The sequence below is a fragment of the Manis pentadactyla genome, chromosome 17 (genome assembly GCF_030020395.1).
Source record: "Manis pentadactyla isolate mManPen7 chromosome 17, mManPen7.hap1, whole genome shotgun sequence".
In the NCBI taxonomy this organism is placed as follows: domain Eukaryota; kingdom Metazoa; phylum Chordata; class Mammalia; order Pholidota; family Manidae; genus Manis; species Manis pentadactyla.
In genome coordinates this window covers 58,483,956-58,510,021 of record NC_080035.1, presented here as the reverse complement: position 1 = coordinate 58,510,021, position 26,066 = coordinate 58,483,956, and the positions used below count along the sequence as shown (strand labels likewise).

General features: G+C 42.0%; 1 protein-coding gene across 1 annotated transcript; it reads left to right on the top strand.

The window, feature by feature from the left end:
* The first annotated feature begins 657 nt into the window (after window positions 1-657).
* Window positions 658-25,815, top strand: CCDC168 (coiled-coil domain containing 168). Its single transcript, XM_057494459.1, is given in 8 exon segments — window positions 658-714; window positions 716-886; window positions 1,864-1,919; window positions 3,258-9,122; window positions 11,217-18,117; window positions 20,215-20,391; window positions 20,484-20,675; window positions 25,681-25,815. Coding segments are annotated over 8 exon segments (13,554 nt in total).
* Window positions 25,816-26,066: the final 251 nt, after the last annotated feature.

Genomic DNA, 26,066 nt, shown 5'->3' with positions numbered 1-26,066 from the left:
TGGTTTTCAGCCTAACCAGTGGATTGTTGAAGAGGAACATTGCCAACAAATCCCTCTGGCAAAAAGAAATATAAAATGAAGTATTCTATTTTAAGGAAAAAAAATCAGGCAAGCTATTGTATGTTCTACATAGTAACAGTGACACCTACTAGGTTTTTTTTCTCTACATTTGTCAACCCTACATGTATATATTTCCGATCACAAAGAAGCATAAAAGCATTATGTTCCTGGTGGTAACATAAAATGGTTGTGTCCAGTTTAAATCTGTTCATTTTTTGAAGTACAGGCAATGGTTACACAACTTTGCTAAAATATTGTTATAGAACTGTGCTTTTTGTAAAATTAATAGAGGAATATTTTCAAAACTTTAATCAAACTACTTAAAACACCATACATGTCTCACCAATGAATTTTCATTATGGCTACAGTAAGTTAGTGTGAGCTCAGTTAAACACCCACTATGACACGTACCCCACTTGACTTAGACCAAGAGCAGTCCCTGCTGCCCTGGATAAGACACTGAGCAACCAACCGTGGGGATTGTTTTCCAGCAAAGCACCGCCATGTGGAGATGAGCATAGCAACTTTGTGTTTTGGAGCATCAGAAATCAAGGACTTCATAATGAGACATCAATCTCTTCCACATACTACGTAAAAATGTCAAAGCAACTTAATTTCTTTAAGAAGGTGGTGCAGGATGGCTTGGAAAATAATAGATTTTTTGGCATTATGGGAACTTCTGGAGTCCTGGACTTCTCAAAATGATTGGATGGCAATATTCTTTATAATTTTGCTAGGAATTATCTTTGAGATCACACTCTTAAAGATTTGTACATACCTGCAGAAGAACCCTGCCCTTCCAGAGAAGAGTGGTTCAAATGCAAAGGTAAGAACAAATGGCTGATTTCCTTCTCCCATAGTTTCAAACCCATACAAAAGAATAGCTTTAAAAATGTGGAACTTTGGTATTTTGACTAATCCTCTAATATTTTATTGTCTCCCATGAAATAGAAGGAAGACAGTTGCCTGAGAAGCATGACATTTGGTAAATACTATATATAATTCTTACTTTAATATAAAACTTGTTCAGCCTGAACTGCTCTCATGGGTGCTCTGACTTTTTAAATTCTCATTTATCTCTAGGTAATAGGTCAACTTACTCATCTTCAGAAGAAAGGTAGGGGATATATTTTGAAATTAAATGAAACAGGTTGGTTTTGTTCTATTCAAAATTGCTTTTACATATGAATTACAGGGAAACATTTTCCCATATGTATAGAGGAGTCATCAGTTCAACACCATAATGTTAAACAACAACAAAAAGCAATCTAAAGTAGCTTTTAAATGACTGCTCTGTTCCAAGCTGTGTTAAAGGCTTTTCACATATTACTGAAATTATTGTCCAGCCAGGTAGTAGTATTACTGTTTTTAAATGAGGAAAACAAAGCTTAGAGAGGTATAGTGACTTGCTTCTCTGCTCCGACCTCTCCAGTACACAAAGAAGGAGTAATCAACAGGTCTAACCATTCAATTGACAAAATAGGCATTTAGCACCTATGTGAACCAAGCCGACCCCAAGCTAGGTGCTGCAAGAGTGACCTGGAAGGAGTTTATACAACCAGAACTCAGCAGCATCCCGAAGAATACATCACTGCTAGGAATTAAATACTGACATCACTATTCTTGTTGCTCTCAATATTTTAATTGTTTTCATCCAAATCCATTCAACAATCATTAGATTATGTGCCATACAATGGCATGATATTGTACATTATTATCAAATACAAATATAGTATATGTTATTATCAAATACAAATGTATTTGATATTGGGATACAAACAGTAAGATAGTCTCTGTTCTCAGGAAGCTTGTATTCCCGTGGAGGAGACATACATAAAGGATGACTGCCTTATAGTACGGTAACACAGCGATGGAAATATGAGAACACTGAGGTGATGACCGAAGCCATCAGAGGGGTGGTGGGGATGGCTTCACGAAGAGGGCTGTGGTGGAGCTCCATTTTAAAGAACAAGTGAAAAATGAGCCAGAAAAAGAGCGGGTTGGGGGGATAGGAAGGCATTCCAGGACAGAAGCAGGTGCGAGGAATAAGAAGCATGTGCATCGAAGTGTGGTATTTCAGAGCGGCTAGAATGTAAGGTTGAAGGAGCAGCAGTAGGGCGTGAATGTGAGGAAGAAGGCAGGATCGGAACACGGGGCTTTCTACACCCTATTAGAAGGCTTGGGTTTTATTCTGGTGGTAGTAATCACTAGAGCTGCTTAAGCATAGGAGTGACACGGTTTTGTTATTTCAGCTAGATCACTAGTGGCTGTGTGGAGAATGAATCTATTGCTTTAATTTCTTTCACTTGTCAGGTGTAAAAGGGCTTTATTCACTTAATCTGGTTGCTCTATTTTCATATTGGGTATTTGAAACTCTCGTTGTAAGGTGGGTGTCCTGGGGAGCAGTAACAGTATCTGGAGGTACAGGTCTGTAGACTCCTGGTCAGGGCTGCTTGGGGACAGGAAAGCCGGCGTAAACCAGAGCACCTCAGTAGTGCGATCAGAAAAAGTGGTTACCCTTAAGGCAATGGAGCAGATCGAGAGTCAGCGTCTGAGATAGAGGGGTGAGGGGTGAGCTGTGATCAAAGGTTCACATATGATTACAAACCAGAGGCAATAGGGGAAGCCACAGAAGAAAATGGGGAGAAAGGATTCTTAGCTTCAGGAACAAGGTGACCTCCGTTTCTCCCATTCCTGCCAAGGTGGATGTTACCTCCGAGGTGGCACCTTTCTAGGAGTCATTAGAGGAAACCTACTGAGAAGATGAGATTGGAGGGTGAGGGTGGTTTCTGCAGGAAAAGGATTAGGGAAGAGATATGGTTCCTATGGTGGCAGCATATTGCAGTGTAAAAGCACAAATTTTGGATTTAAAAAGGTGTAGGGTTATATCATAGTTCTGCCTCTTAATAACGGCATGGCCTTGGGCAAATGACTTAAACTCACTGATACCTTCACTTGCTTCCTTTCAAAGAGCTGCTTGAAGACTTACCTCTTAGGAATATCATGAAGATTAGTTAAAATAATAATGTGTAACAAAGCAAAAATATTTCACCCTGGCACCAGAATTCTTTTTGGGGACAGAACTCTACTTGGAGACAGCATCTTAAATTATTTTGAAATAAAAGGAATATTAATTATTAAATAATAATTATTGGCCTAAGTGGCAATTCATTTATACACTGTTTTCTTATATTCAGCATTGGTGAGTTTTCAGAAGGAATAGTTACTTCGTCACTTACATCTGATGAAAATGAAGGTCACTTTGAAGATAGAGCTTCATCAGCAAATGAAATAATATGGGCAGGTACCAGTGAAAGTAACTATCAAGTAAGTTACTTTATTGAAAGTCAGATGTCATCTTCTGATGGGACTAGGTCGTCTTTGTCACTGTTTCATTCAGAAGTAAAGAAAATTTTTCTAAGCCATAGAGGGTATCCAGAAAATGAACATGAAACAACGCAATTTTCATCAAAGAAATTATTTTCAGTAATGAAAAACAAAAATAAAAATGTAATGTTTTCTTCTGAGTTTAACTCTTCGAGAACTTCTGGAGTCACTACAGAAAGTGAAGATCTAGATGTGACACCATGCCCTCCTGCCCACTTATTTCTTTCTAGAGACCAAGTCAGACTTCTGGAAGAAAATGTGAGAAGTCAAATTCTTTTAAAATCCAAAGCTACATTAGAGAGTAAAACTACCTGTCTGTACTCAAGCCCTCAAGAGTTCTTGATTAAGGATCAACATTCTATTAAAATGGGTATTTCTGCCCAAGCACAAGATTCTTTTCCAAGACAAAATGCTATTCGGAAGCAAGGTTTTTACAAAGCCCAATTTACTAGTCAAGCCCAACAATTTGTTAACAACCAAGACTCAATCAACAGCCAGCCTGATATCAAGGCCAGACACTTTGCTCTGCCTCAAGAGCTGATGAAGACACCATTTTCCAGCAATACACAGGATGCCTTCCAGACCCAAGAGACGGACAGGAGCCGACATTTGGCCAAAGTCCCACATTCTGTTCAGACTCAAGATTCAGTCAAGGGCCTAGAGTCAAATAAAAAACACTTCGATGAGGTCCAATATTCTGTTTGGTTTGAAGATTCAAACAGGATTAAATATGCAATCCAGAGGCAAAATACTATTTTTAAGAATGCCAGATGCCTAGTTTTAACTCTCAATCCACATTCAATGGCTAAATTGATGCCACAGCGAAAAAGGGCCAAGCCAAAGGGCCAGAAGCAAATTGCTTGGAAATGTAAGCAGTACACTGTAGGCGGCTCAGTGCCTCTTTTGCCTACAATTAAAAGGCAGAAAAAAAGAAGAAAAGCATTACACAGTGAAAGGAAATCAAGTCCCAAAATTACATCTCAAAAATCAGAGAAAACACCAACTTCACAGGTATTTCAAATCAAAGAATGTTACACTTCAAGACATAGCAAGTCCAAATGCAAGTACAACACTAAGAAGAGAGAATTGCATCAAAGGAGAGGCATATCAGATATAGCTTCGCATCTTACTGATGCTTCCAAGCATGTTCCTCCTTATATTAAGAAGTATTCCAGAAAAAAACGAGTGACAATCATGACAGGTTTAACAGGTTGTAGACCTTTTCTGCTGATGCAAAGTAAACCACCAGATGCAGAGAAAGTCAATCACACAGGGTCTACTAAGAAAAGAAGACCCTCAGGCAGTACTAAAAATGTAAAGCTGTGTGAAAGAGACAATGAAGGACTAAAAAACGTTTCACGAACAACTCTACCTCAGCCAGGACAGTGTTTCACTATCAATACCTGTCAACTAAAAACACCTTGTTCTTCGTTAATAGAAACAAACTGGAAGAATCAAGAGTCTCTTAAGGACTCAATTGCACAAGCCAAAGAAACTGGTATTGCAGAGTTTCATGGCCCGAATAGTAAAAAAAAGCTTGATCTGTATGTTCTAAAACATGAGACACCTTTGGAAGAAGCCATTTCAGAACCTTTGCAGCAATCTGTTTCCTCTCCCCAAATGGAATCGAAAGGAAGAATGAGAACATGGGAGGCCCTGAAATGTACAGAGCATTCGCATCTTCCACTTTCAAATGGAGAGAATTTACCAACTACTGCACCAGAAATGCAAAGATGCTTTCCAAAGGCATGTAGACAAAAACAGAAAGATTTTCCAGAAGTTGTTCTGAAGTCTTCAGAGGTCAATTTGCACATTTCACAAGGAACCCAAAAGCATGAAAGCACTGAACAATTAGCAGGTGTGGAAAATCAAGAGAGAACAGAAGATGTACTTTTGAAGGGAAAGAAACCATTCACACTTACCATTACAGAATATGGTAACCTCAGTGAGAGTGAGGGACTGGGATGTAACACTGGCAGCAACACGAAAAACGTTCAAGGGAAAAGAACACCTGAGGCATTTCACGACGCCGCTGCCACTACCCTTCCTGCACCTCCTGATGCGGAAGTGCGGAGCAGATTAAAAGTTAGAGCAGATACATCGAGAACAGGGCTTCATCATCCACTGGGAAAGCAAGAGAAATCACCGGAAGAAAAGAAAATACGGAACGCAGAATACCTTGAAAAGAGGTGTGTATTGAAAGAGCCCCAAGACCGTGACAGAGAGGAAGAGGAAGAAACTCTGCAGGAAGCGTTTCCACAGCTGACACAGGATTTCAGGTTCAGCCTGCAACTAAAGCAAAAGTTCAAATATGTCCAATTTGAAATCGAAAAGAGCAGTTTAGGAAGTAGGAAAACTCAAAATGAAGAGCAAGAGGCACAATCACACATTCTTTCTACAGAAACAAATTTGGGGACTAGTCCATGCCCCACGATGGGTCCATTTCAAGATGAGAAGATGAAGCAAAGCACAGACGGACCTACGGGCAGAGAAACTGAAGATCCCCAGAATCCTCTTCGAGTATCGAGGAACTTACCAGGTTCTGTAGTCACCCAGGGGTCTTTCACTGTCCACATACTTCCTTTGTCATATTTTAAAAGGCAGGAAGTCAGAAATCAATTACCACGAACAAAAAGGGCACTCAGTTCCAGATGTGTTAACATGAAAGTAAAAAAACCAGTAACTTTACTCATGCCTTATATTTATGGACGTGGAAATCCAAGTCATAGAAAAATATTGAGAGGCTGTTTTAAAATCATAATTAAACAGATGACGCAAGGTAATACTGTGGCGCATGTGCTCCTGAATGCTTGTTACCCTCACGTGACTGTTCTGCCTCGTATTAGAATGCCCAGCATATTAAATGCAGAGAATCACAGACATATTAAGCCAAAACAAGAAAAATCACAAGTTGCAAGGGAAGAAAAGTGTTTAGATTCCATTACTAATGGCAGTAACTATGGAAACACACTGGAAGCTCAATTGCAAGATGAAGTGGGAGGGGACAAAGCAGCTCAAGCACAAGAAGTCCTTCCCGAGAGCTGGGACCTCAGACGGGGTGCACATCCAGAGAAGGGGCTGAAAACAGAAGAAATGCACCAGCCAGTCATACCTGCAGAAATCATTATGGAGCCTATTCATTCCCCCGTCATGGATTCGTCGCATGCTGAGAATATGAAGGAAAAGCTACCACCGCGAACAGTTTTAAAATGCACTGCAGATTCTGAGTCGCCGCCTCCAACACCAGAAAAACCACTGACTGGAGACCCTTCAAGCCAAACAAGAGAAAGTGATGCTCACACTTATGGAAGTGATGCAAGGGAGAGGGGTCACTGTCTTGTAGAAACAAAAGGAGATTTACCAGCCACTTTCCCAGAGACTTTCAATTGCCACACGCCCATTGTAACTCCTCCTAAAGAGAGGAAAAACAGAGTAAGATTCTCACAAGGAGACTGTACAGTGCAGCCCAGGTCTGTACATATGAAGGCAATAAAACCGTCAACTTCACAAAAATTTAAAATTGCAGGTCATAGAAATAAACTGGACTCCAACTTTAAGACCAAGTTGGAAAAGATCAGCCAAGCTAGTGGACTGGTACATGAGTTCCTAAATGCCCTTTACTCTACCACACACAGCGGATCACAAGGAGAGACGAACGGCTTCTGTCAGGCTCAGGCTGAGCAGGGGGATCGAGCAGGTGAAGGGAGACGGCCCTGTGTGCATTTCTTTGACAGGAGGGGTGCATTCTGCGACAAAGGGCAAGATGCAGAGGCAGTGGAGCACAAGACTTTGCTAGAAGCAGCTCCGCAGTGTACCCAGTACCTCTGGCCTGATGCGTGTCAAACAAAGGAGACCCAGCTTGGCACACCAGACCCAGCCCTGGACCGTGGTGTCCCATCGGATGCAGACCCTCAGAAGGAACAGGCTGGTGGTGCTGAACAGAAGGAGCCAGGGGCTTTTGGTGTCTGTGTGCCTGCTTTACGTACATCAAAAAAGAAGAGACATGTCAAACAATATTCAGACATGAAAACTTTAGTGAGTCCCAAATATAGAATTTTAAAAGCAAAGAAACCATCAATTTCATTCATGCTGAATATCAAGGGTGGTGCCAACCCAAACCGTAGAAAAGAATTGGGATGCAACTCCACAGCCAAAATGAGAGAGGTGGGTCAAGGTGAAAAAGTGGCAGATAAAATGTACTCCTTCAAGACTATCACGCCTGACATTAATATGTACAGCAAGACAGAAAGAGAAAAAGATACATTAGGAGAAAAAACACCACGCTCCAAACCAGTAAAGCAACTGATACTATCCCATGAAGGGAGTATTAGTTCAGGTCACACCAAGGAGAGCAGCCTTCAAGGTAAGGAGGAAGAAGAAAGTGAACGGGAGACAGTAAAAGTAATTCTTCCGCACAGCCAACATTTCCTACTCTGTTCAGGCCAAAGGGAGGAGCTTGACCTTCACAAATCAGAAAGCCCAGGAAGTGGGGAAATTCTGTCTCTTAGAGAGCAAGACTTCCCCCAACTAATGCAGCCTGCAGATCCAGAGCAGGTGGAGAGGCTGAAGAAAAGCCACCAGACACAAAAAGGCACAACATACACAGCGGGTTCAAAGCTCCCTCTTCTCAAGTCAAAGGAATCACTGACCCGTCAAGTTTTAACTGACACAGTGAAACGTGTCCCACGTGATGGAAGTCAGATGTGGGAACTGGACAGTCACAGTGAAGAGGGAAGGGCAGGGTTTAAAAAGGACCTACAAGCAACTGTCCTGGGGTCTTTGGATGTCTCCACACCTGGGCTACCTGAGTCTAAAAGGCAGAGAAAGACATTTACCTGCAGAGCCTTAAAAAGTAAAATGAGTGGCAAATGTGTAGTCATGAAGGCGAGGAAGGCACCGACTTCACAGACCTTTAATACCCCGGGGAATGGTTGTCTAAAAAATCTATCTCCAATGACCCTGAAATCACAGATTATTGACTTTTTAGTGTATATAATATGCTCTGGGAAACTGGGAGATCTTACTATAAAGAAAAAGGAAGAATTGGCCCAAGAATTACCAGCAATGAATCTGGATTTATCTACACCTGCTTTACCTGTGACAAAAAGAAACAAGCTAGAACTTAGAGACAAGAAAAATAAAATGAGTGCCAAATGTGTAACTCTGAAGGCAAAGAAGGCACTGGTTTCTCAGATATTTAATATCACAAAATGTACATGCCTCAGCAGGAAATTGAAATGCAACTTGAAAACCATGATAAAACCAGGTCCCCCTGGGGCAGATATAATCCTAAATGCCCTTTTCTCTCCCACGCCTGTTTCTTTTGCTATGAACATGTATAACGGAAAGAAAGTAGAGACAGACATGCCGTGGAAAACAAGATTTAGTCACAAACAGCGAAAGCAGTCACTAGCGGGGGAGAACACCCAGTGGGCTGATTGCAGGGATGGGCGGGCCAGGGCCTTGGGGGACGCGAAGGACGTCAAAGACGAAGGTGGAGAAGCAGCCTCACTGCATTCTCAACACTTGAGTTTCAATGCTCATGACGTGACAGAGGCTCCCTTTGTGAAATCGGGTCTAGAACTGAAGAATCCCACAAGGAAAAGAGGTCCAGAATCAGTCACTACAGCTCAGGAGCTGCCGCAACAAGCACCTCCCATGCAATGTGGGTCCCAGTCTGTGAATTGCTCTGTTTTGAATTCACTTCCATTTGAGAAGCTACCAAAAAGAACAAAAACACAAAAAGGCTTAAAAGATCCAAAGGTTTTATCTCCAGAGCCAGGGAAATCAGTTAGTGAATCTGTAATTCTTAGAGCACAGAGTGACATCCTGTCTGAAAGAGGCCCTTGGAAGAAACCGGCTGCTTCTATCCCAGAGGGAAAGATAAGGTTACAAAAGGATTTGCAGGCCAGCACCCTAGAGTCCTTTGATTTCTCCATGCCAGCTTCATCTGAGTTTATCACGTGGAGAAATGCAGCGCAAATCCCTGAGCCTAGAACTGGGAAAGCACAGAGGGCATCAGTTTCGGAAATGATGAACATTGCTGGGTCTGGTGCCCTCAGCCATGGAAGGGAACAGGACTGCCTCTTGGAAAACATGGCCAGAGGAATACCTCAAGGTGCATCAGATATACCTAGGAACACCTTCCTTTCACCTACACCTGCTTTACCTGCCATCAAAAAGCATAAGGAAGTAAAAGCAAAGAAAAGCCCATTAAGAAGAAAAAGCAGTATTAAGCAGCTAAATCAAGACAAAGGGAAAAGATTGTGTACATATTCCCCTAACCAATGGGTTACTTCAAGCAGCTCATGGGCACCAAGAAGGCAAAATGAAAAAGAAGGCAATGAAGTTTTATTCAAAGCAGGTCTAAAAATCCTGACAGTAAATGGAAAGGACCAACATGTGCTTATTACAGAGCAAGAAATGCAGCAAGAAACACAGGTTCCAGAAAATGCACTGGATTCTATTTGTTCTCTTCTGGTGATTCCATTTCAAACTGAAAAGCTGAAGGAGAGTATCCCATCACAAAAAGACATGCTCCATAGAATAGGTGAAAAGATCCCATGTCCAAAATCAGAGAAAATGATGTTTGACAATCTTTTACTTGATGAAACAGAGTATAGAACTACATCTGATGGGAGGCCTGCAAGGAAGCTGGATGTTCCCAGTGCAGTTTCCCTACAACTTGACAAGAAAGACAAAAAGACTCAAAAAGTAATAAAATACACAGTGGATCCAAATATCCCACCTACCAAGGCAGGGAATGCAGTGTTTGGAAACCCATGTGATGAATGCTCTAAAAGGAAAGTGGGTGGTCATACCGCCATGACACACGGAGAGCTACAAAGAGATTTACTAACAATGCCCATGACGTATGTCTTACCTGAATACAAGAGGCAGAAAAGGTTGTTACAATTTCCAGAAGGGAAAGATCTTACACGTCCCAAATATGTAACCTTGAAGGCAAAGAAGCCTGTTTGTTTACAGATGTTTAATATCCCTGAGCATGGTGATCTACACGGTAGAAAGGAACAGGAATGTAATTTTAAACCTTTGATAAAAGACATGAAACAAAATAAAAGTATAGCTAATGGATTCTCATCTCCCACACCTGTTTCAACTCATAACAAAATAGGTATCAAAGTACACAGCACACCAAAACCAAGAGTGAAAATACACAACCATACCTATTCCGGGGATGGGGAAGCATGGAAGGCCAGTCTGACCGATATGCAAAACAGATACAGCGATACCATGAGAATGTATGTGCAGCATGAAAAGGAAGAGGAAAATATCCAAAAAGCATTGCCAGAGTCAGTCCCTCATTGTAGCCAGAACTTCAGTTTCAGTGCCCATCGTATGAAAAATCTTGGCCATTGCAAATCAGAATCTAAACTGAAGAGCTCAGCAGTGAGAAGGACTTGGAATGCGCCTTGTACAGCAGAAAAGAGGCAAGAAAAGCACATTAGAGAAACTATTTGGGAGACTGTTTCTAGACAGGTAATGAATTTACTTCAAGTCGAAACAGTGAAAAATAATACTCATACTCAAAAAGGAATAAAATGGATGGTAGGTCTAAAGACTCCATCTCCAAAAGCAGGGAAATCAGAGACTGGTTCGATGCAATGTGATACTCTCTGGGATAGAAATCCTGGGAGAAAATCAGAGAGTCCTATTTCTGAGCAAAAGGCATGGAATGAAAGTGACTTAGCAAGAACAGTCTTAAAACCTTTAGCTTTTTCCAGCCTTGATTCATCTGCGCCCCAAAGCCAGAGCTACACAGAGTTTGTTGGCAAGGAAAGTATGTGTCCCAAGCACGTAACTTTGAAGGAAAAGAAACTACTAATTTCGCAGTTGCTTAATGGCAAAAGAAGTCTTACAGGAAGCCCTGACAAGAAATGTAAGCAGTGCAAATTCAAGCAGAGGACAAAAGAGAGGCAATGGGAAGAGAGTGTGGCAAAGGCATTCATCTGTGCCGCCAAGGGAGTTGGGATTCCACCACCCAAACTGATGAGTGAAAAACACCCATTCAGTACAGTAGCAAGGGGTGTTCTATATAACAGAACACATCACAAAGATCTGAATGGTCTTATTACAGAGGAAAAGGCAGGGCTAGAGGAAATCTTGGCCGCCACTTCCATGGGGTCTTTAGATTTCTTCATGCCCGTTGTATCTGACTCCGAAAGCCAGATAAACACAGTGCACTTATCAGAAAAGAAAATCATACTGAATCCCAAACATTTAACTCTGAAGAAAAAGGAGCCACCGGTTTCACAGATACCCAAACTCAATCGGCAGCTTACCATAAGACAAAGGGGAGAGCTTGGATCCCATTTCAAAACCAAAATGAAAGGGTTGCAGCAAGGAAAACATGTAGCCGATACATTTCCAAAGACCATTTCCTCCCCATGGGATGCCGCTGACACTGAAAGCAGATTCAAAACAGAGACAGACAGAGTATCAAGGTCTCGTCATGTGCAACCCCCACAGACGGGGTTGCCAGCTGGGGGGCCGGTGAGCGTACAGTCCCTTAGTGCCCCAGGTCATGCTGCTTTCAGCATTAATGAGGAACAGGAAGAGAAGAGAGACGGAGAGAGAGAGGAAACTGTATTAAATGCAGACCTACAGTCTGTACACACCTCCATGCTTGTTCCGCCACACACGGGGATGGATCGGTCACCTGGTACCTGGGGCAACCACAAAGACTCTTCTGAAAAGAGAAACATCCTAAATAAAGTAAAAGTCATGGAGAAACAAAAATACGAACAGTATGTTTTGTTTAGAACAGCTCCACGGTATACCCAGGCATCTGAGTTTGGAGCATGTCGCATGAGGGAGTCAGGTCCTGCAGAATCACAAGCACCCTTAATCAATACAGTGTGCCCCATGGACACCACTCCTCAGAAAACGGACATCGATTTAATAGATCAAGAAACAAACATAAAAGTTGTAGAACATCTTAGTCTGGAGTGTGTTTCTTTCTCTAAGACACATCTACTTGAGATTGAAAAGCAGCAGGAAGAATTTAAAACTGCAAACTGGGAAATAATAGCAAATCCCAAGATTCATACTGCAAAGGCAGAGAAATCATTAACTGATGTGTCTCCTATTAATACAATAGAGTGTGAGGATTCATTACAGCAAAGAGAAAGAATGGAGCTCACAGGGCTAGAACACCTTGCGCTGCATGACAAACAGCCAGAACCATGTGTCTCAGGAACTCTCTGGAGTGCGCCTTATGCCCACACACCTGTGTATCCTAAAACCATAAAACATAAAGCTAAGGCAGAAACAGCTGATGTGAAAAACACTATGCATACCGAACAGGTAAAATTGAAGGCCCAGGAACTACCTGCATCCCACCTGTTTAAAACTATAGGGTATGGAACCAGAAGCAACACAAAGAAACTGAGAAGTAACGTCAAGAGCCGGAAGGAAGAGTTCAAGGAAGGAAAAACTGCAGCAGATTTAGCTCTGAACACTATTTGTGAGTCTAGATATAGTCAGTCTCCAGTTAAAGAGTTTATAGAAATAAAAAGGGAGAAAGACAAGCCAAGAGAGCGCATCTGCATTCCTGCACAGGTAAAGCTGGAGAAAGCATTAAACAGGAGAAATAGACCACCTTTACAGTTCAATGATAAGAGTGCTACATCAAGAAATCCTAAAAAGCTGAAACAGTGTGTTAGAGAGCAAAAAGAAAAACGCCAGATTGTCTTACAAGACATTGTCCTACAATGGAGAGATCAGGTGGTGATTAGCCAACCAGTGAAGGAGGAGGACAACCACATCAAATTAGTAGTCAATTTGGAAAGAGAAGCATATCCTGATCTATTTCCATGGAAGAGGAAAGCCAGTTACAGCAGGTTGGACAACCCAAGAATCAGAATACTTACAGACTGTAAATTCCTTATTGCACAAAGAGTACAGGAAGGAGATGCAGACATTGTTCCACAGGGAAGAGAAGTATCAGAGAAAACTGATATTTCATTACATGCAAAAGAACAGAATATGTTTCTTGCAGAGTTGGATGCTTCTCAACAGAAGACTTGTGAGGAGCAAGAATTGCCGAAACGAGGAAGTATTTCAATGACAAATCAGGGGTCCATGTCCTGCCCCAAGACGACACCACCTCCTCTTGGAAACATTGTACAGGTTACTGAGGAAGATACGTACGTTAATAGAGAGAACATTCCACAGCTACTGAGAAGGAAAAAATTAAAACCTGATATTTTACAAGGTTCCAAAGGACAGAAATATCTTTATACAAATCTAGAGATCCAGCAAAATATATCAGCAGTGCGTAAAGGAGAGATGAGACCAAATCACATTCCTGAGCGCATTCTGGATTCTACATCTTGTCCCAGGAGGGGACCTCTTCATGCCCAAGAGGCAGTAAATACAAGAAAGAAAGAAAACATTAGCATCCCTGTAAGTGTAAATGTAAATCATTGGGGGAAAGAGGAATCAAAATTAACTGATAATCAGTTAAAAGCAAATGGACAGAAAGTGAACCTTTCAAAAAAATTGAGGGCAAAACAGGTACACAGTTCTAACCAGAATGAAGAAAGTATTCTGGGAGTCATTTCCTCTTGCATAGTACATCATCTCAACATTGAACAGCTAAAGAAAAAAGGCTCAATACAAGGAATGAGTTCTAAATTTTTGAGTCAAATGGTGGAGAAAGCATCAAACAAAGCAGATTTTCCAGGAGACCCACCTCCATGCTCCATGAGAGTTAATTTGCATACTAGTGGAAGAAAAAAGTACCAGAAAGAAAGTACAGGCAAGGGTCTTCCAACATCTGTTTCTCGTTCTCCAATGGCTGTACTGAAGATTACATTGCCGTGCGTAGGGAAATCACGAAAGGCAGCAGAGAGGCCAAAGTACCACACTTCAAATATGGAAGGAAGTGGCTTGCCTATTGAAGAAAAAACAGAGCGACTGGAATGTATACCCCAGATTCTTCCAAACCCTAATTCTAACCCTTTGAGGGATAGATTTCAAAGTAAGATGCCAAGTAGAAAGAAGTCATCAGAGGAAGCAGTGAGCACTGTGGATTGCACTCCACATGCAGAAGGAATTGGCTCGCTTTTGACAGGAAAGGAAGAACAGCAAGAAAAATGTGCATATGAGGCTCTTCCAAAACCTGCATCTCACTCCAGAACAGGTCTACATGAAATGAATACCCCAGGACAACAAGTGAAATTAGACACAAATGTGATGCACTGTGAATATTCAACTCCACAGGCTGCAGAACCATTAAAAGGAATGGATGTCATATCTGAATATACTCAAAAAAGTAAAACAAGACAAAACTTACTCAGTATGGAACAAAACAAGCAACACCTATTGATTCCTCACAAGAATTTTCTGGAGCATATATTTTACCCTCCCAGTGATCCCCAGCTCCTACAACATGTCACGCCTCAGACAAAGAAAGCATTGCCAGAAGTAGGGAATATCTCAAACAGGACAAAAGGCCTAGACTTGTTTCCTAAAGATCAACCGAATACTGTAAGTGAGGATGGACCAGAGTGGACTGTGCCCTCAGTTCCTCTGAGGCACAAGAAAAACCAAAATACAATGTTGCCTTTAGGATCTTGCAGTAAAACTATAAAACATCTGACTGCTTCGTTTCCAGAAGGAAGTACATCATCAAATGAGGCACAGGTAATTCATTTGCTGTCAAACAGTAGCTCCCACAAGCTAAGAGTCAGGAGGAAGGTGGGAGGTACGGCATATCAAAGGGTACAGGGAACGTGTCTGCCTGGAATATTTTTACATTCTGTTTCTACCTGCATGCCTATTTTGCCTGGAACTAAAAGACAGGAGGATAGCATAAAACAAGGAGTTACGAAAGGCATCATGTACCCCCTAAGAACTCTGAAGTTGAAGGAATCAGTATTTTCAAATGCACTCAATAGCACGGACCACGTCATCCCAAGCAGCAGACCAGCACTGCAGTGGGGCATCAACGAGAAGACGGTAAATGTGAGACATAGGAAGGGTCAACCAGATATGGTCGTGACAAATCCATGTGAGTTCATCCCTCCTTTACCTCACCTCAAACTGAGTAAAGAGACAACTGATGGGATTATCTCAAATAATATAAAAACAATAAAACAATGTATGTCACAGAGAAAGGAGGATAGAATAAAAGAAGGCAGTAGGAGAGAAATAATGGATCCCAACGTTATTTTGAAGGCAGAGAAGCCATCAGTGTCTCATATACTCAATAGAACGGAATTGCCCATGCTGCTGAACACTTTAAAACAAGAGTGCAAGGCACAGACAGGTAAAGGCGAATCAGGTGTGAAAACAACAAACTTGTGCACTTTCTTATCACCTCTATCACATCCTAACTTGGATTTAAGAATTAAAGTAGGAAAAGGTAAGTCTGGAATACCAAGGAGCTGCCTTCTACCCCCAAAGCTCCAAGCATCCGCAAACGTCAGGAAAACATCATTTGCAGAGTCAATGAATAGAGACAACTTAAGCAATGTAATAGGATCAAAACAATACTTGCCGCAGAAAAAAAGGGAAGTTAGAGGACATACAGTATATGTGAAGGACAAAATGGATCTCCAACATATCAATCCTAAAGGAAAGAAAACATCTATTAAACCCACACTGCTTGGAAAAGAATCACAGTGGAACACTAAAGAACAAGAGAAAAGGATGCAGAAAGAGAAAAGTGATGTGGGAAGAGTGCAGAGGAAATCCCATGCTTCCACTCCTCCTTCACCTCACGTGGAAGGCGGTCCTGGAGTAGAAGAGGAGATACATATACAAGGAATAATGGGATTCTGTCTTCCATCATTGACACTCCGGGAATTAGCAGATGAAATGGGAACAGGGAAGGAGCCAATTGATGATATTTTAAGCAGTATTAGAAAGGCAAAACATCTGCCACAGCAAGATGGAGACAGAGTGCCAATGGCCTTGGAAGAAATAAGGCATCCCAAGAGAAGAGCTGCTTCGAAGGCTGGGCGGCCTGTAACTGCACAGGGATCACAGCTGAACGTCAGAGACAGAAACAACCAGGCGCAGGAAGATGAACGAGTCGTGATTCAGAGCAAATCTTGTGCTTCCATCTCTTTCCCCCCTTACTCTGAAGTGCAGACAAGAAGAAAAGGAGAGGCCATGCTCATAAAAACAAGGTCCTCTTTCCTACAACTGGAACTCCACGAGTCCTCAGACACAGGAAAAAGGGCATATAAGAAGCTTATTTACTATGATATGTCAAATAGTGTGAAAAAAGCCAAAGAACATATAGTGCAGGAGAAAGAGGAGAGAGTAAAAATGGCAAAAGTCACACCTTTGAAGAAAAAAGAATCACCAATTTTATGGGAAATCCAGTTGGACAGCAAAGAGCAAGAGAAAAAGATCCAAAAATTTAAAGGTGAACCGAGTGTGGTTCTGACCAATACCAGCACTTCCATGCCACCTCCTTCTCATTTAAAATGGGAAACAAGAATAAAGAGAACAGACCATGTAACTAAAATAACAAGAGACTCTCTTCCAGAGCTATCACCTCAGCGATCAGACTCAGTGAAAAAAACAAACAATAAGTGCACTGAGGGGGGCGGCACAGGTGATGCACAAGAAGCAGGAGAGGACATGCCACAGGGAGAGGAGGGTAATGGCAAGACAGCAGCCGGGAGAGCCGCACTGCATCCAAGAGATAAAGATGTGAAAGGAAAGAACGTGCTCCCACAGGCCACCCCGCTGAATCTGAAAGAGGGGGGGACAGCAGGCCCAGAAGGTGACCGTCAGGGGGAAATGGACCCAAAGGGTAAAGGACAGGGGACAGAGAATGGAGAAGGCAGAGGTGAGCAGGAGGCAGTTCTGCCCACGGAGCGGCCTTCTGAATTTTCTCTAGCTCATCATGAATCAGAAGCAGAAGGGAAAGAAGATACGCAAAGAGGAACAGGACCTGCTACTTCACAGCCACGGCTCCAGACATCAGTGGATGCAGGGCAACTAGCAGAGCCACAGGCAGTTAGGGATGACATGAAAGCCGTACAAGAGTACGAGCCACAGGAAGGAGAAGAGAGAGGAAACACAGCGCATATGAAATGTGTCCCACACCCCAGAGGCACAGCTTCCAAGGCAGAGACATCACCACCTCCTCCTGTGTCCAGTGTTGCCAAGCCCAGGGCTCTGAGCAAGAAAAAGGAAGCACAATGGAGCTTTAAGGAGAAAGTAGAACAGAAACGGGGAAGAATAGGAGAGCCGGACGTGGCTCTGACAAAAACTCCTTCCGCCCCTTCTCCGTCTCACCACAGAGTGGATACAGGGACCCAAGGAGACACAGACTTGCTTGCAGTTACAGGATCTTCCCCTTCACAGTCACAGCCCCCTAAGTCTGCAGGTGCAGGGAAACTCGGATATGCAGAATCCAATGGAAATACTAGCCCGTGTAATAGAATACTAAAAGCTAATCCGTGTGCTATTTCAGAAGATAACAGGTGGAGGCTCCATACAAGACATCAAAAGATGTCTCTAGAAGGCATCAACACTATAAAACTTAATTTAAAACCCAAATCCCCAGAAGATTCGTCTCCTACCCGCTGTATGGAGACACTGACTGTTAATGTTTTGAGTGGCAGAAAGAAGCCCATTACGAAGTTAGAGGGTATGAATGAGCTAGAATGTGGAACATCTCCAGTGACTTCTGCCAAGATGCCTTGGCCTCCTATTCTCCAAAAATACTCAGTAGAAGGAAAAGACAGACTTCTCAGACACTTCACTGTGAAAACACTGGAGACTCAAATGAAAGCCCTTCCCAGACCCGTAATAGAGTCTTATGTAATGGCCAACATTCAGGACAGAAGGAAACCTTTATCAAAATGTATTCATTCTGGTGTCAAAGTACGAAAACAACAGAGTTGTGTTACTCTTTGAGGAAAAAGCTCTTCATCAAATAGATCTTGATTTACAATACAAATATCTTCTTTTTCCCCTAGGCCTTCCAACTGAAAGTACATTCCCTAAACCAAATTAAACACAGTGGAGGAATGTAAAAAAGTAGATGATAATAGAGAAAGCAGCAGTCCCTCCACTGATAAAGAACTGTTAGAACAACGTATCTCTTCCAAAAGGCTAAGTCCCCATGGAAACTCATCACCAATCAGAAAACTCCTGGATCCAGATGATGTGTATACTTCGGACCCTAATCAACAAGGTCCAGTCCAGAAAGATACCACAATTCTCTCAGAGTTAAAACCTCATGTGACTCCAGAAAAAGACAAAAAATATCACGTATGGTTTCAAGAAACAAATACACAGGAGCCTATACATTTAAAAATTCAAGAAAATGCTCCTAGTTTAGTTGACCCCCATTTAGCTCAGAATTCTGAAGATTTTACTGATACTCAGACAAAGACTGAGTGCTTGGCTAACTTGGAGGAATACTCAGCTCTTGAAGTACTGGATAGTGAAGCATGGATGTTTTTAGAGTCCAACCCTTATTTAAATCAGGAATCACAAAACATTCTATTGGAATTACAGAAAGGCATTCCTTTAGAAAATCTCCACAAGATGAAACAAATCACAACTGACTTGAAATGTAGCAGTGACGATTCAGGTCCCCATCTCAGAAACTGTAGAAAACATTTCTCTGCTGCGATACCCCCTTCCTGTGAAATGCACAAAAGCAAGAAACAGAGTTCATCCTCCCAAAGGCGATCTCCTGACCGGTTGTATCCAAGTTCATTAAGTGCTACAGAAGTTCCATCTATATCATCTGCTAGTCCATCCAGTGGAGGGAAGCATTCACGGACTACAAGGAGCAGAACAAGTTGCTCTTCAGCTCCCTTGACGGAATCAAATATTAAATTACATCTTGCAAAAAGCCAACACAAACCTCACCGGCACCCAGAAAGCAAAGGAAGAAAGAAGGCCAGATTTGATTCATCTGGAAAGAAAAACATTCAGTGGAATACGGATTACAGTTGTGCACAGAGCAAAGCAAAATACGAAAGAAAGAAGAAAACATATGATTATGAGTCAGAAAGTTTGGACTATTTCATAAGGAAGCATAAGTTTAGCATCAAAACCCCAAGAGTATACCAACTCTCTGTCTGAAAGAAAACAAGGCCGGCCTTTTCTTTATGCCTGTACATCAGCAGACTCCCTGGAGATTGAACCCAAAACCGTTCGCTGGACTATTCCCCCCAAAATACAAAGGAAGAGAAACTTCAGAGTGCCTCTGGTGGCAAAGATTTCAAGTTCTTGGAATATATGGAATTCGTCCAAAAAGTTGTTGCGGTCATTCTTAGAGTCTTTCAGTCCCGTTTATCAAGGCTGGTATGAAAATACCTAGATTTCCACTTCATCTGAAGGGCTACTTCAATTGTGCTACTCTGTGTAAAATAAAACCATATGAAGTCAGATGGTTTCCTCATGAAGTGTTTTCTGAGCTGACTATTTGATTTCCATGGTAGGTGTATGCACTTGTTCTGGGAGGGTGGGATGGGGGAGCAGGTGGCGCTGGGTCTGGTCCTACCGTGCCCAAGATCTTTTCGTTCATGTCGCCTCCTCATAATCCCAAAAGAAGAGGATCACAAGTATGGAAGCCCTCTCTCCATTACACACCAATGAGTGAAGGGCGAGTCGGAGGAAATGGAGTGTGTAAAGGAGATTGAGAGCATATGACCAGAAAGTTAGGAGCGCATAGAAACTACAAGGAGAGAATTTCACACAGCAGTGATCAGCAATGTCAAATGTCACCAGATACAGGGGTTAAGTATTGGTTTTGAGAAGGCAGAGCCCTCCGATGGCCTTGTCCTCACCCCCAACCTCCAGCAGAACCCACAGCAGCTCCATGACCCATCCCTGAGCGCCATCTGCCATTGCGGGAGCATCGGGGTGCTTCAGAACCTCACCCCAGAGCACCTGCCAGCTTGCATCCTCTCGAGGGACAGGAGGCCATCCTGCTATGTTCGCAGGGGAAGGGAGACTGCCTCCCAGGGCACCTGCCCTACCTGCCCTCCAGCTACACCTGTGTGGGCACTTCTGCTCAGGGCTTCTAGGTGCCCCGCTCAGGGGTAGAGCAGGCTCACCTGTTGGCAGAGGTGATTGAGAACCCGGAGCGTGGCACAGAGCACCACCACCCGCACAGCCTCAGCTTTGCCCACAGGGCTGCCGGCCCCCTGTGCCAGCTCTTGCAAGGAGCCCCAGACAAGCTGAGCCCACCCAGGAGCTGTTGTGAGAACAACACCGATGTGTGGGATTTGGGGTGGGGGAAGCAGAGAGATATTTAGCACCAAGTGAGTTGTTTCTTTTTAATGCATTTTGTACTGGCTTCTTCCTACTATGTGACTAAAGTATTGGTCTCATTCAGAAAAAGGAAATTATGGGCTCATGAAAATTCCACAGTGTTAATTGTTTGTTATTATAATAACAAGACAGATGATAGTTTTTCTTATCACCATTACATTCGTGGGAAGGATAACAATGCTTCCTTTATTATAAACGCTACTTGATCTTTTCAAAAAAATGTATGTACTCTGCTTGGAATATTTGGGCATACTTAACAAAAAACCATAAAACATTCCAATTTTTTTATGAAACAAAGTAAGTTTATACAATTTACACACAACTTTTAATTTTAGTAATAGAAACAGGGAAATTATTTCACTTACTGATATTTAACAGTAATACTTTAACTCCCCAAGACATGCACTACAACCATCCAAAAGATTCTCATCAATCAGTGACGGTCTTGGCATCCTGTGTGAGTTCTGCCCATTGGATTTGACAATCAGATTGAATATTTTAACATATTTTATTACAGAGAATTTTGAACATAAAAAAAAAAGACAGAATAGTATGATGGACCTCTAGATACCCCTTATCCTCAAACTTTAACGTAAGCCAAACCTGCCTTATCTACTTCTCATCCATCCACACTTTGATGCAAATTACAGACATATAATTTTATCTATCAATATTTTACCTATTACTATGACACAACTTCTTAAATATAACCATCTCACATCTAAAAAGTAATATTAATTTCTTCATATCGAATAGTCAGATGATTTCCAACAACTCATGAATGTCATTTTCTAATAGTTTGTTTGAATTGGAATATAAAGCCACATATTGTGCTTGGTCTTTTTTTTAATTTTTAAATTTTTAAAAATTTTGGTATCATTAATATAAAATCACATGGGCAACACTGTGGTTACTAGATTCCCCCCATTATCAAGTCCCCCCCACATACCCCATTACAGCCACTGTCCATCAGCATAGTAAGATGCTGTAGAATCACGAATTGTCTTCTCTCTGCCACAGTGCCTTCCCTGTGACCCATCTCTGTTATGTGTGCTCATCGTAATGCCCCTTATTCCCCTTATCCCTCCCTTCCCACCCACCCTCTCCAGTCCCTTTCCCTTTGGTACCTGTTAGTCCATTCTTGGGTTCTGTGAGTCTGCTGCTGTTTTGTTCCTTCAGTTTTTGCTTTGTTCTTATACTCCACAGATGAGTAAAATCATTTGATACTTTTCTTTTTCCACCTGGCTTATTTCACTGAGCATAATACCCTCTAGCTCCATCCATGTTGTTGCAAATGGTAGGATTTGTTTTCTTCTTATGGCTGAATAATATTACATTGTGTATATGTACCACATCTTCTTTATCCATTCATCTACTGATGGACACTTAGGTTGCTTCCATACTTTGGCTATTGTAAATAGTACTGCAATAAACATAGAGGTGCATATGTCTTTTTGAAATGGGGATCCTACATTCTTAGGGTAAATTCCTAGAAGTGGAATTCCTGGGTCAAATGGTGTTTCTATTTTGAGTTTTTTGAGGAACCTCCATACTGCTTTCCACAATGGTTGAACTAGTTTACATTCCCACCAGCAGTGTAGGAGGGTTCCCCTTTCTCCGCATCCTTGCCAGCATTTATGTTCCTAGTCTTTTCTATGTTGACCATCCTAATTGGTGTGTGGTGGTATCTCATTGTGGTTCTAATTTACATTTCCCTGATAATTAGCGATGTGGAGCATCTTTTCATATGTCTGTTGGCCATCTGAATTTCTTCGTTGGAAAAGTGTTCATATCCTCTGCCCATTTTTTAATTGGGTTATTTGTTTTTTGGGTGTTGAGGCATGTGAGTTCTTTATATATTTTGGATGTTAACCCGTTGTCGGATATGTCATTTACAAATATATTCTCCCATACTGTAGGATGCCTTTTTGTTCTGCTGATGGTGTTTTTTGCTGTACAGAAGCTTTTTAGCATGATGTAGTCCCATTTGTTCTTTTTTAATTTTGTTTCCCTTGCCTGAGGAGATGCATTCAGGAAAAAGTTGCTCATGTTTATATTCAAGAGATAGAGATTTTTGCCTATGTTTTCTTCTAAGATTTTTATGGTTTCATGACTTACATTCAGGTCTTTGATCCATTTTGTGCTTGGTCTTTTAAGTTTCTTTTAATCCATAGATTTTCCAGTCCATTGCTTTTATTTTTTCCTTGCAATTTTGCAAATAGAAGAAACCAGGTTGCTGATTAAGACTGTAGCTTTTCCCACAGTCCACATGTTGCTGATAGTGTCCACTTGGGCAGGTTGAAATTATTTAACTTTGGAATCCTAATTGTTCCTTAAAAAGGTCTTCAAATAGAAGACACAGTGTACAGCACTTAAAATGAAATGAACTGTTTCAGAAGATCCCCTGTGACATCGGGCTATGCAGATTAAAGTTGTCACAGCTCCAGAGCTCTTAGATAGTCCCATGTTATTTAGAAACATTTAGGGCTGAAACAGTGAATTTCCCACCAAAGCGATAAGGAGGGACTGAGTGACTAGTTCTCGTATGGTGAAGAACAAGCACTAAGACATCAAATGTCTATTTGCCAAATGAAAAATATTCTAAAATTTTGAGTGCAAAATTAGATATGAAAGAGCATATTTATTTAGAGGGAGAAAAAAATCGATGTAAATTTCAAATTTTATAAAACTGATCAAACCAAAACCATCATAAATCCAGAAAAATAGCATTTGTATTTACTACGTAATACCCTTTTTTCCTACATTTATTGGCTGCACACCCTTTGAACACCTCTTCATAAAATATTTTACAATATAGTTTTTCATATAGAGATCAAAAGTAAACCAGTCTTCCAGTGGTTGCTCAAAACTTGTTATTTATTATTGACAATTTAGAAAATTCAGGCACTTTTGCTGACTCAATGGCTGTTTTACATACCATTTCATCTGGAGCCTCCAGACTTCATCAGAATAGGAAACTGAATAGAGTATGATGCAAGCTGACCAGCTAATAGCCATAAAATGTGTAATACTTTACACATGGACGACTTTGCTGTGCATGGTACTGGTATATATGAAAATTGTGATAAACTCTAAGTCATGCAATTCCCATAAAAAAAAGTATAGTGAATGTGTCTTGTGTGCTCTGTTCTCTTGATTTTTCTGACCTGTCAGAAAAGAAGGTCCTTTTTGACTAGGTGTTGTAGGGAATGATTTCGCACCGGATGAATGGAAGCCTTTGCCATAGACCAGTGTCCTGCACCTTCCCTTCCAAGTCTTTTTCCCCCGTTGCATACATTCCTCCTGTGCTGAGCACCGTGAGCCGCTTTCTCATGATCTAGCCCCTGACCTTCCCCTGACCTTAGGCCCCAACCTGAGGTGCGTCCTTCACAGTGGGCAAAGGGATTCCTGAGGCCTCTTTCTACACCAGGATGGCTGGCCTAACTATAGACAACAGTGAACGTCAATCACACGAACAGTCCCTGAAACCCAAACCAAATGCACCCTAACTCAGCTTCCCTGAGGCTGGTCCCCAAGATGTTTGCTGCCGCTCCTGTCTCCCCAAACATGCAGTCAGTGGAAGGTAATACGATGGAGGGTTAAGCCAAAGTGGAAAGTGGTAATACTTTGAACAAGCTGCAGTTAGAACGTCTCCCTTTTACAAGTCTCTGGAGCCCTGAAGCTCAGGCTTCTTCAGCTTTTCGGTACGCCCATTTCTGCAAAGCAGATGACATTATTCACTGATGTCCGTATTCTAGCTACAAACATTTATTCAGTGTGCCAGGCATTGTCCTGGGTTCCAGACCTAATAAAAATTAACCAAGCACAGTGTTGACTTGGGAAGGTCCCAGTTCCATGTCATGAAGAGACCATCTTTGCAAATGTCTGTGACAGGCACGCGCACACACACACACACACACACACACACACACACACACACACACATACACACACGCTTAAACCCAGCCTGCAGCATCTCATTCCCCAATACATATGCAGATGTTGCTGGAGAAAACAAAGGTAATTCTGAGGCCACAGTTATTTGGCCCAAGTCATCCCAAGCCAAGTCTTCTGCTGACCCACATGGCCTGGCTTCTTTTAGAGAAACAAGACTCGAGATGCTGAGAGGTGTGTGTTTCCTTTGGCCTTAATTACCTAAGTTATGACCGAAGCTGATGGTGTAGCCATGTGCCATTAAACTGGGGAGAGAGATTTAGGCTCTAGTTTTAAAATGAGAGAACTTGGAAGGGCATGGAGAAAGTTTTGTTTGTTATAAGCCATAGGTTTAGATTTAGACGTAGTCTGAAAATTTCCTAGTCCAACTGCACACAACTACAGCCCTCAAGGGCCTTGACCCATTATTTCGAAGAAATAAAGAAAACAACAAGAAATCATCCTTAAGTCAGAGGTTCCCAAACGTTCTCAGTGCCTTTCATGTCTTAATTTTTTTCATTGCACCCCTTGGCCAAAATAAATAGCTGACAATTTTGCGTATTAAGTAGCTTAGGTCCAAACAATTACTATTTATATCTTAACAACTTAAGAGTTGCTTGAAAAAACGTTTTTTTCAAAATATTTCAAGCAACCTTTTTTCAAAAATATTGAAAGGAAACATATTTTTACGTCATTTTTAAATAGCCACAATTACTCACTAGGGGAATGTGTGTACCTACTGGGCCCTGCACAACTTTCCGAACTTCGGAATCACTGATTTTTGTGCCATACTCGCTTTTATTTCAGCAGCAGCTACAGAACGCAACTTCGCCAATAGATGACATAATGGAAAGGACTGTAGAAGCCAAACAATGCCACTGTACCTCGAACTCGTAGTTCACACAGTGTCCAACAGATGTCGCTGTTTCCCTCACAATTAAAAAATCGTCCCTGTGGCCTCAGCCCTGGCGTTTGGAACTGCTCCGCTTGAGTTTGTCACACTTCTGTTTTTTGTAGTTTGCTCAAGAGCAGTTCTTCAAGAACAATGGGACAGTGAGGGCCGGCATGGGTGGGGCAAAGGAACAAGAGAGTAGTGAGAGACCGAAGCTGAATTCACGTCCTTCCCGCGATGGCCCTGCGTACGCGCAGTAACTCTAACGTGGGTCGTTCTACCTCTGTGACGACACAGGCCCGCGGGCCTTGGGGCTTCCGCAGCCCTTGCACTCCAGCTCTCCCGGCTGGCCATTTCATACCTGCACTTCTCAAACCTCAAATACCTCTCCCCGCTCCTCCCAAGCGGATGACCTTGCTCTGCACTTCACCAAGAAATGAGGACACTTCTCAGTCTCTCCCACCTGCACCTGCCTGTCCCCGTGGATGGGCAACCCCTGCGCTACCTCAGG